The sequence below is a fragment of the Heterocephalus glaber genome, unplaced genomic scaffold, assembly GCF_053883595.1.
Source record: "Heterocephalus glaber isolate CG9 unplaced genomic scaffold, H.glaber_assembly_v1.0 deba00001760, whole genome shotgun sequence".
NCBI lineage: Eukaryota > Metazoa > Chordata > Mammalia > Rodentia > Bathyergidae > Heterocephalus > Heterocephalus glaber.
The window spans coordinates 2711732-2723738 of record NW_028258457.1 but is presented as its reverse complement, the minus strand read 5'-3'; the positions used below and the strand labels follow the sequence as shown (position 1 = coordinate 2723738).

At 39.0% G+C, this 12007-nt stretch overlaps 1 protein-coding gene and 1 non-coding gene across 2 annotated transcripts; one reads left to right on the top strand and one right to left on the bottom strand.

The window, feature by feature from the left end:
* Positions 1-4807: 4807 nt before the first annotated feature.
* On the top strand, positions 4808-5003 carry LOC147821170 (small nucleolar RNA SNORA73 family). Its single transcript, XR_015447567.1, has one exon. It is a non-coding gene; the product is annotated as a small nucleolar RNA SNORA73 family (small nucleolar RNA).
* A 702-nt stretch (positions 5004-5705) lies between these two features.
* On the bottom strand, positions 5706-10657 carry LOC147821169 (C-type lectin domain family 4 member G-like). The gene is made up of 3 exons (XM_087201415.1): positions 10570-10657; positions 9030-9181; positions 5706-5858 (listed from the first exon to the last, which is right to left on the bottom strand). Exons 1-3 carry the CDS (start codon positions 10655-10657, stop codon positions 5706-5708), a joined length of 393 nt encoding a protein of 130 aa, XP_087057541.1.
* Positions 10658-12007: the final 1350 nt, after the last annotated feature.

Here is a 12007-nt window from a genome sequence, read left to right as displayed (position 1 = left end):
TTCAAGGACTGGGGATACAGCTCAGTGGTTCAACTGGTTCAGTCCCCGGGTTCAGTGGGTTCACCACCCCAGCACCACAAATATGTGTACATGTGTATTCAATATAACTCTATATATCAATGAGAGAATTAATATTTGCATAATATTGAATTTCTAGTCCATGGACATAGTAACTTTCCATTTATTTAGGTGTTCTTATATATTTTTGAATATAGTTTTGTTTATTTTTCACTTCAATGGCATATCTAGATTTATTATAGGCACTTGATTTTTTTAATGCTATGATACATGTAATATTTTCTAAAACTTCATTGTCTATCAAAATGTTCTTGGTGTATAAAATACAACTGATCTTTGCTGATTTTGATGCGGAAAATTTAATACACACTTATAAATTTTAAAAAGATGTATGTAAAATGATTTTGTGCTGTTTCATGTACAACGTCATGTAGGAACAGTGACAGTTTTGAACTTCCTTTCTAATTTTTAATATATTTGCTTCTGCTTGTTGTCTGATATTAATGACAGATTTGTGTGCAATACCTTTTTTATGTTAAGGCATGAACATTTTGCTCCAGATTTGTATGTTTCATCTATAAATCTGATTTTTGTAAAAAATGAAGTCTCACTATGTTACTTGGGTTGGTCTTGAGCTCCTGCGCTTAAGTGATCCTCCTGCTACAGCCTGTGACTCATTATTTTTAATAAAATAAAATGAAATTTATTTAAATATTTAAATGTTTAAGCACAGGGCTGGGGATGTGGTGCAGTGGTAGGGTGCTTGCTTAGCGTGTTCAAGGCCCAAACACCACAAAATGATGATGGTAATAATAATAATAAATAATGATAACAAAATTTTTATGTAGAAATTTCCACTAGACCTAACAGTAGAGCTATATAATAATGTCCTATATGTCATTTATACACCCTCCCACTAATTTACTTTAATAATTTGAGAAAAATGCCAGGTACTATGTAACTTAACTCATAATTTATATATGTGTCTCTAATATGAAACATCTTTTAAAATTATATCCTCCTCTTAAGCACTATGTAACTTAACCTGGAACTTATGTAAGTATGTGTATTGAATTTGTAACACTTTTCTTTCTGAAATGTAATTACCATATCATTATCATACTTAAAAATTAACAAAATTCCTTTTGATATCCTAATATCCAACCTATACTTAAATATTGTGATTTCCCAAAAACGTTTTTCATAGCTATTTTGTTTAAATGAAAATCTAAACAAAGTCCACAGATTAACTTAGTTCTTTCACTGAAGTCTCTTTGACTGTATAACAATAATATATTTTCTTCCTGTCCGTTACATGGTATTTATTCCACTTCTTTCTCAGAAAACCTGACTCACTGTTCCTGCAGAAAGTCCTACATACTTTGTTGACTTTTTCTTCACGGTGTCATTTTACTTGTTCATCAGCAGACATGAACAGAAGCAAGAGGGGACAAAGATCTTACCCAAAGGACAAGGTTGTTATGTAGAGAATGTAGGAAATTGTGCTGAGACCTGCATCAGGGGACTGTCTTACAAGCTTGGTATTCAAGGAAGATATAGTGTAGGAGAACTGACTCCAATGTGCCATGAGCCCAAGAAAGAGGCAGACAGGTCCAGGCTTGCACAGAATGCAATTTATTGGGGATTTTCTGGCAGACACATGGTCCACTGCAGCAGCAAGAACAGTGAATGCCAGTGATTTATGTTGAAAGTGGTGGGCTTATAAAGTGGTCAGGACAAAAGTGAACTTCATGCATTGAAATGTAGCTGGTTTGCCTCAGGCTAACATCAGAGGTATCAGGCACATCTCTGGTGCTGATGCACTATGCACACTCAGAAATGCAAACGGTGTTGTGCTTTTCATTTCAAATTCTACCTGTTTGTTGTTGGTATATAGGAAAGGAACTGACATTCATATATTAACCTTTAATTGTGCAGCCTTGCTATGATCACTACTAGTTCTAGGAGTTTTTGTTGATTCTTTCAATTTTCTACACAGATAATCATGTCATATGCAAACAGATAAAAATAGTATTATTTCAACCTTTCAAGTCAGTAAAACCTTTATTTCCTTTACTTATATTATTGTATTAGCTAGGACTTCAAGTATGATGTTGAAAAAGATGGTGAGAGATGACATCCCGGCCTTGTTCCTGATTTTAGTGGTGAAGCTACTTTTTAAAAAACGTAAGTATGTTACAGATATTTTTGTAGTTTTTATTTGTCAAGTTGAGGAAGTTCCCTTCCAATCCTAGTTTATTGAGTTTTTTAAAAAAATTATGAATGAATGTTGGATTTTGTTAGAAGCTTTTCAGCATCTATGGACATAATCATGTGATTTTTCTTCTTTATCTTGTTGAGGTGATGATTTATATAAATTGGTTTTCAAATGTTAAATCTGCCCTGCATATCTAGAATGAATCTCACTTTGTCATTGAGAATTACTTTTCTTATACATTATTAGATTTGACTTTTACATTTTGATTTGTTTTTGTTTTTGGTACCTGGGATCGAACTCAGGACCTTGTGCTTGCAAGGCAGGCACAGTGCCACGGAGCTAAATCCCTGGCCCTTGACTTTTACATTTTGCGGAGAATTTTTGCATCTATGTTCATGAGGGGTGTTGATCTAGAGTTTTTTTTCTCATAATGTCTTTGATGGGTTTTGTTAGACTTAGGAATTGTTCCCTCAGTTTCTGTCTTCTAAAAAAGTTGGTAGAAAATTAATATAATTTCTTCCTTAAATGTTTAGTATAATTCACCAGTGAACCCATATGGGCCTAAGGCTTTTTTTTTTTTTGAAAGTCACTAATTATTGACTCAGTTTACTTGACAGATATTGACCTATTTGGAATGTCTATTTCTTTCTCATGTAAATTTTGTCAGATTGTGTCTCTTGAGGAATTGGTGCATCTTGTCTAAGTTATCGAATTTGTGGGAATAGATTTGTTCATATTATTTCTTCATGATCATTTTAATACTCATGGGGCCTGTAATGATGTCCCCCATTTCATTTCTTTTTTTTTTTTTTTGGTACCAGGGATCGAACTTGGGACCCTGTACCTGAAAGTCAGGTGGTGGAACCACTGAGCTAAATCCTCAGCATCCCCCCATTTTATTTCTGATGTCAGTTATTTATGCCCACTTTCTATTTTTCTTTGTAAGCCTAGTGGAGACCTACCTTTTTAAAATCTATTTTAAAAATCCAACTTCTGGTTTCATTGATTTTCTCAACTGATTTCCTATTTTCAATTTCACTGATGTCTGCTTTAATTTTTTGTTTGTTTGTTTGGTACTGTTGATCGAACTTGGGACCTTGTGCTTGCGAGGCAGGCACCGGAAACACTGAGCTAAATCCCAGGCCCTTGCTTTAATTTCTTAATTGTTTCTTTTCTGATGCTTCGGTTAATTTTAATGTGAAGGATGACTTCACAGGGTACAGAATTATAAGTTGGTAGTTTTTTTCTCCCCCCCTTAATTCTTTAAATATTTGAATCCATTCTTTCTTGCATGGTTTCTGCAAAGATTGCATGTAATTCTTATCTTTGCTCCTCTCTGCATAAGGACCCCTGATGCTTCTTTGGGGATATTTTTCTTTACACTCGATTTTCTATAGTTTGGTAAAACTCTTGAAGACATAGACAAGGACTTCCTGAACAGAACCTCATTTGCAGAAGATATAATACCAATAATCAACAAATGGGATTATATCAAGTTTTAAAAACTGTCTGCATAGCAAAGGAAAGAACAACAAATGAAGAGACAACATACAGAATGGAAAAAATTTTGTCAACTATTTCTCAGTGAACTAATATCTAGAATACATAAGGAACTCAAAAATTATATCTCCAAAATAAAAGATCCAATCAAAAGTGGACAATTGTAGTGAATATATATTTCTCCAAAGAAGAAGTACAAATGCCAATAAATACAGTAAAAATTTTCCGCATCTTTGGGCATTAAGGAAATGCAAAACAACACTGAGATTCCATCTTAAACCAGTGAGAATGGCTATTATCAAGGACTCAAAAAGCAACAAATGCTGGTGAGATTGTGGGGGAAAAGGAATCCTTCCACATTGTTGGTAGGAAAGTAAAATAGTGCAAAAACTATGGAAATCTGTGGAGTTTCCTCAAAAAACTAAAAATAGAAATTCCATTTGACCCAGCTATTTGTCTTCTGGGTATCTTCCTAGAAGTGATATATACACATCCATATTTACAGCAGCACAACTCACAATACCTAAACTATGGAAAATGATAATTCTATGATATGTGTATGTACCAATCCCCTAAGATGAATATAATTAATGGGTACCACAAACATATACTACTAAAAAGAAACCCCAAAAAAGAGAGAAAAGAATATACCTAGATACCATTTTGGGGACATTTAGCCTGTTTGGTGTTCTCGGTGTCTGACATTAATTTTGAGAAATTTGCAGTCTTTATTATTTCAAGTATGTCTTCTGTTCTTTTCTCTTTTTCTTCTTTTAGTATCCACAATATGCACATATTATACCTTTTCTATTTGTGCCACGGTTTTTAGATATTCTGGGGGTTTTCAGAGTTTTGTTCTATTTATCTTCAACCTCAGAGATTGCTTCCTCCATCATGTCCAGTCTACTAATAATCCCATTAAAGCATTCTTCAGCCAGGTATCATGGCACACACTTGTAATCCCAGCACTTGGGATGCTGAGGCAGGAGGATCACGAGTTCAAATCCAGACTAGGCTACATACTGAGATCCTGGATCAAAGACCCCCTCCACTAAGAAAAACAAAAACAGTCCAACATGGATACCTTGGGAGGTCATTCTCCATGGGTTCTAAGAGATGTAGGGGAGTACAGGGCTCTCCCTCGTGACGGAAAGTCCCTTTCCACAACATTGGAGAAGTGGGTCTTTGATCTGCACCTGCATATTCCTCTGGCTTCTCAAAGTCCTCTAGAAAATGACTGAGGAGATAAATCATGCAGCAAACAGTTCTGGATCTCATAATCTGAATATGAGTCCCATTTAACAAATTTGCTTTAGGGCTGGGGATTTAGCTCAGTGGTTTCGCTGCCTGCTGCACAAGCACAAGGACCCGAGTTCGATCCCTGGTACCAAATAAAACAAAACAAAACAAAAACCAGAAACAAGTTTGCTTTAATCGCTTACTTGATAAAAAGCATTCTTTATTTCTATTATATAGCTTTTCATCTCTAGCATTCTTTCTGGGTTCTTTGCTGTATTTCCAACTTTCTGATTACAGTTTCCATCTGTTTTTGCATGCTGTCTAATTTACTAGAACTTTTAGCATATGAATTGTTAGAAGTCCCGAATTCAACATGCCTGCTGTATTTAATTCTGCTTTTAATGGTTGCTCTGTTTCCTTAAACTGAGTTTTTTGCCTTTTATTATGGCTTATAATTTTTTTCGTAACCAGACCTGATGTACTAGGTAAAAGGAACTGCTTTAAATAAACCTTCGGTAATATGATGGTAAAGTATGAGGGTAGAGGGATCACTCTCTAGTCCTATGATTAGATCTCAGTCTTAATGATCTTGTACTTCTGGATTCTGTCTAACACATATATTATTCAGTTTTCCGTGACACGCACATACCTCCCCATTAGGTGGGACAAGATAACTGAAGCTGTCTGGAATTTGATATTTCCCTTCAAACTCTGATAAAACCCAAGCAGGTTAGGTTCCAGTTAAGTAGTTTCTGCTGACAGCAAACTTTACCAGGAAGGGCAGAAGGGTCTGAAATATTTCCAAGTGGTTCTTTATCTCCTCCCTGCCAGAAGCACGAAGGGTCTGCTTTTCCAGTTTTACTGTGAAAGTCTGAGAGGCCTCCTGGTGGTAAAACACAAAAAAGCGTGGGCTCCCCCAGGATGACTGGGTTTCCTGGAATTTTCAACTCTCAAACTTGTCCACACTGAGCTTCCAGCAATTTTGCAATTACAGTGAATATTTTCCTTCCCTGGCACTGGTTTTCCAAGACTTTGCTACTCATAGGGTTTTATTTCAGTAAGTTGTGACTCTTTCTATTTGCCTGTTGGTCTTTCTGGTTTTTCCTAGCTTCTCAACGCCAGACCAGAATTTTGAAACGCAGCATAACTTCATTTTTATATAGAACTACCCTGATATTAACATATCTAAAATTAATAAAGGCCTTAAAATGTCCTGATACCCAATGTATACTCAAATATTGTGATTTCCTCAAGTATGTTTTTTTTTATAAGAATCCAGATAAGAACTGTGTATTAATTCACTTATGTATTTTAAGGCAATTTTATTCCATAGTAATCCCACATACTCCCATATTTATGTTGTTCTCTTTCTGGACAAGCTAGATTTTTTTCTGTAAGAAGTATTATAAGCCTGGTGTAGTGATGCACATTTGTAATTTCAGCTATTTGAGAGACTGAAGCAGAAGAACTCCAAGGCCAACCTGGACACCTTAGCAAGATCCTGTTTCAAAATAAAATTTAAAAGTGGCTGGGGATGTAGCTCAGTGGTAGAGCACGTGCCTGGCATTTGCAAGGTCCTCTGTTCAACCCTAATTCTAGAAAAAAACGTTCTACAAGCTGTATGGGTCCATTGTTTCACTCCAGCGTTATCTTACATGATGTCAGCAGAATTTAAGAGTGGAAGAAAGGGAGGACAAAGACACAGCAAGAGGACTGCTGCTCAGGGGAAATCTTCTTCTCTTGAGAGAAGTTGGGGAGTTGTTTATGAGAATAGACATCAAGATGAACTTTAACAAGCCTGGGTCCAAAGGGAGAAAAGTCTCAGCAGACCTGCAGCTTTTCACAGTTCCAGTTCTTCATACAAACGCCAGTGGACCAGCAGCCAAATTCTGGACCATGTACATGTAGTCATGGAGATAAGTATCGCCTTGTTTCCAGTTACTGTGAAAACACATACATGTGTCAGTCAAGTCCTGTAATAACAAAACAGGGAAAAAGCACATGAAGCCCTTTCCAGCGGGGGCTCTCACTGCCAAGGTCCCACATAAGGATCTTCCCACCCACCTCTCAGACATTGGAGATGTCCAAGAAAAACTCCATGCTGTATATTATACTAAAGTTTCTACCTCTTAGAACTACTGACACCTGCTGGGAAAGCTGTCCTGTGCACACTAAAATACTGAATAACATCCCTGTCTCTTATCAGCTAAAGGCAAATAGCACACTCAGTTGTGACAACCAAAATATTTACAGACAGTACAACTTTCATTTTTCTGCTCTTAAACAGTTTGAGGAGCATATGCTATAGACTAAGCTCTATACTGGTTACTGTAGATAGAGAAGAATAGATGTTCTCTCTCTCTCCCCTCAGCCAGTCTGAAGAGTAATAAAAATGTAAGCAAAGGAAAACCATAACAAAGACAATTACAAAAAAATCTAAATAGACACAGGATAATGAATGGAGTTAATTAATCCATGCTAGGGACAGGATGGTTTCCATGAGAGAGCACACCTGTCTGTCCAAAACTCAGCATGCACATTGCAATTAATTAAGGAAACATGTTCTTGGAAGATAATACAGCAACAGCAAAGGGAGAACTGCTTCAGATAGTAACAAGAATAATGTGATAAATTCCTCCAAAGTGAGGAGGAGTATTGTGAGGGGATCAATGGCAACATGTCTTTTACTGTAATACAATTTAAAAAATTTAATCAGTCACCATATTCATCAGTCACACCTCATATGTCCAGAACAGCCTGGATCTCACTAAGTTTGGCATTGTCTATTTTGCTCCTGAAGGTTCACAATTCTCTTTAACATATTAAAGATATCGTGAGTTCCAATAATAGAGAAGTTATTGTTTAATGTATCATCAAAAGTTCAGATGGACATTTGCACACACACATTTACAAACTAACAATATAAAATAAATGACAACAGAAGTGACAGTTTGGTTTATGTCACAATTAGACCTTTGAGGTAGTTGAAAAAACACCAACTAGAAAACCTCCAAACTCTAGAAGGGGAAATGAGTGGAGCTCAGAGTTCTGAATCCTTAAAGAAAGACTCACGTGAAGGTGGGGGCAGAGCCATCTTGCCACATGTATGGGCCTTTCGAATACTGTCTCCTGAGGCCAGTCCAGTATTCCTCATTCTCTTTACTTAAACTGAAGAAATTCTGCCTGAGGAGAAGGCATACTGAGTCAGTAAATATATGAGGCTATAGTGGGACTGGGGATTGAGATGGTCTCCTAGCAGGGACTAAGACACCGTGAGCTCCATGGGCAAGGGACATTGTCCATTGTAGCAGTTGAGTACACTGGCTGAAAGCTCTGGCTTGACAGCCATTTGTGTGAAGGTATTTACGGTTAAATTATATAGACACCTGAGATGCTCAGGCCTCTTGCCTGTAAAATAGAGATAACAATGGCAACTGCCTCCCGGGATCAGTGAAGGAAAAAGACCACACTGTGTTGCCTTGTTGAGTGTAAGATAAAAAGGAATGAGGAGTATTACTGAAGGATATTTACGGGAGGGTGGGGCATTTGGACAGTACCCCATTGAAAGATTTCTGTGAGTCAACTGGATCCCACCACCTACGTGTAGTCCCACTGGGTGTCTAGCCTGGTTCCAGTCACTACAGATTCAAAGGTGAGTCACACCCAGCCTTTGGCCTGGGAGATTCCTTCTGTGTGGGGTGATGCAGCATAATCTGTAAACAGTCTAGACAAGTGTACTGTGAGAGTGGGGAAGGACACCAGGGGAAAGGGTTTAATCTTGATTGTAAGGAAGGAGTAGGAGTTTTCCACATGCAGGAAGGAAGGAAGGAAGGAAGGAAGGAAGGAAGGAAGGAAGGAAGGAAGGAAGGGAGTTCCAGACAGAAATCCCTACATGCTCAGAACCTGGATGGAAGTGAATGGTGACTGGCTATACGTGCTAAGACAATGAATGTGTAGCATGAAGGACAGAATAAAGAACCTACAGTGGATTCTACAGTGAACTGGAATATGATTTGCAATGATTAAGAAGAATTCCCAAGGCATCTCACCCTACCTGTTCTTCTTGGCTTTTGATGATGACCAGATGAGCTGCCTCATCAGCACAGCGATCCTTAGCTACACTCCAGCAGTCTCTGTGTGTAGAGAACTTGTAACTGGAACCCTCAAATGCCAACCAGTCCTCTGTGCAGGGCTCACAGGAGGATTCTGCAGATGAGGGAAGCAGGTCAACTCTGACCTACACTGGTTTGTGAATTGAGTGAAATGATTTGAACTTGATCCACCTAATACATCTTTGACATTTTGCAAAGGAACATGTTAGCTTTCTGTGTGTCCATTCCGTGAGTGGACACTAGTAGAAGAAGCATGCCGCAGGGTGCCTCAAAATGTATACTAACTTCAGCTATGAATGGGGTGTTACATAAAATGCCTGTCACAGACTCATCTGCTACAAATACAGCCACTGTCAACAGTGCTGAAACAGACAACACCCTCCAATATTGCTGTGGGGAATGGGGTGGAGGTCAGTATACACATTCTCAAAAGAAGGCTGAGATAATCAATACCTCCCATTCCAGAGAATAGAGCAAGGGTGAGTATACACAGTTTTACTCCCTACCACCTAACCTTCCCTCTGGTTTCCTTACCATTCCCTGCTCACAGATCCTCCAGTTGGTGAAACATTTCTCCCCATATGGTATCTCATTTATGTTCATCATGCACCAGTTCCTGCAAAACTAACTGACCCATGATTCAAAATTGGTCAAATACTCAAGATCTGAGGGGGTGTAGCCTGTGGGTAAGCAGCATAGTATTTCAACTAACACTCACATTCGGTGTCCATTTGCTTTAGTTCATCTGTCATATAGTAATGAAAGAGCAAGACTGGTATAGGGAGAGAAAATTGACATGCTGTAGACATTTAGACCACTCCTCAGTTCATTTCCCATCCTCCAGGCTAGGATGACCAGAACAATTTCCTTCTGAAAGAGTCCAGCCATACCGTATCATTCCATCTCTATCCCAACTCCAGTGACTGCAGACTGAGGACCTGTTTCTTTCCCATCACTTTTTCCCACAGGCTTCATCATCTCACCTTTGACCAGAACCACTCCAAGGATGAGAACCAACACATGCAGGATCAGGGTCATTGCCAGGCAGGACATTTTCCAAGGCTCAGCATGAGGCAGGTGTGGGTCCTGCTGAGCTGTGGGAATAGATCAGTGGTCAACACACACACACACACACACACACACACACACAGACACTCTCTCTCTCTCAGAAAAATGCTGGGATAGTCAAGACTTTCATGCTAGGGGAAAGAGCAGGGGTCAGTACATACGTAGTCAGAAAAGTGTTAGGATAGTCAAGGGTTCTAGGGTTTCATTCTAGTCAAGAACGAGGCAGAGCCACTCATCTCTGGAGTTCTAGGTCAGAGAGTGGTCACAGGAATAAGCGATTACGGGTATCATAACATAGGGATTATAAACACTTGAAGCTTCCTCCTCCCGTTTTGTGGTCAAGTCAATGAAGAGACACTGGACCCAGCGCATCTAGTGGGTAAAACCACTCCTGCCCCAAGATTCTTGACTCACCTGGTTTCCTGGGCATGCGCAGAGATTTTTCTTCCACTGGTGAAAGATCCTGTGTCACCTCTGACCCGCAGTGTCTACCTTCAGCCATGGCCGCAGCACATTCTACTCTAAACAGCTCACAACCCTCGGATTGTACTGAAGATACACCTATCCTATAACAGGAAATAACCACTCCCACCTGAACTGTCATGTCTTTCCTTCCTAACTCATCAAGGGCCCCAAGAGCTCTATATATGTTATCATCAATTCGAGTACTGAGGAGATGACACAGGTATTTGGGGACGGTATTTTGCCCCAAGTTTTCTCCTTGAATTTCATCCTCCTCTAAGTCAGTGGGTCGGTATCTTCCTCAGAATCAGTTTGGAGATCACTTGTGTCTTTTCCCTTCTAGTCTTTTTAAAAACATTCATTTGTAAATACACTGTACTCTGTTTGAGATAAAGCTGCAGTTAGGACAACTTAGCAGTTATTACAAATTTTCTCTCAGAGTTCACGGTCAAAGTCATTCCCCATGCATTTGTTTATTACTTTAAAACTTATTTATTCATTTTTCAGTCCTTGAGATCAAACATAGGCCTTCACATATGTTTGGCAAGTTCTCTACCACAGAGTTGCAGCCCCAACCCTGTCCCTTCAAAATTTAAATGCAAAGAGCTGGGAGTGGAGCTCAGGAGAGCATCACTTGCCTAGCGTACACCGGGTTCTATCCCCAGCAGTGCCAAAAACTCAACTGAAGAATATAGTGCAGCACAGAGGAGAAGTGAGTTCAGGGTTACGGAAATTTGCTTAGTGATCAATCCAATTGTTAAGAAATTTTTCATAGATTATATCATTTTGTACCTGTTTTTTCAGGACACAACCCTGACTTTTCTCTTTATCTGTGCTTTTCACTCATTTGACCAGGATGTGTGTAGAGCTGAGTATGTCTCTGTGTGTGTACGCTCCTTAGAATTTGGCCTTCTAGGGATTTTCTGAGCTCTTTGGATTTATCGTTATTTTTCATCATTTCCAGAAAAATCTCTGAATTTTCCAGTTCCATATCCATTACTTGTGTGTTGTGTCCTCAGATAATCCATCTAACCTTTGAAGTTCACTTTCCTCATATGTAAACTGAAAGTAATAATGAGAACGTGATGGCTAGCAGGTCGTAGACACTATTGGGTATTGCTAAGGAACTGGACCTTTAGGCCGGGGATTTAGCTCAGTGGTTTCGCCACCTGCTGCCCAACCGCAAGGACCTGAGTTCGATCCCCGGGACCAAAAACAACAAGAGGAACTGGACCTTCCTTATATCTCCCTTTATGGAAGTCATCTATGCCTGGGAGATGCCAGGATTTTCAATGACTCCAGGCTGGACAGTTCAGACCTAGACTGAATCTTAGTGGGTACAGTCACCAGAAATAATTGCCTCAATCTTACAAAGTTCTCTTGGGTGCCT

Excerpts from the sequence above, each read along its gene's own strand:
- LOC147821169 (XM_087201415.1), bottom strand. The coding sequence starts at position 10,657 with ATGGCTGAAGGTAGACACTGCGGGTCAGAGGTGACACAGGATCTTTCA. Across the intron at positions 9,182-10,569 it reads GCGCATGCCCAGGAAACCAG|AATCCTCCTGTGAGCCCTGC; the intron begins GTGAGTCAAGAA and ends CCTCATCTGCAG. Across the intron at positions 5,859-9,029 it reads TCAAAAGCCAAGAAGAACAG|GAGGCCTCTCAGACTTTCAC; the intron begins GTAGGGTGAGAT and ends TTTTACCACCAG.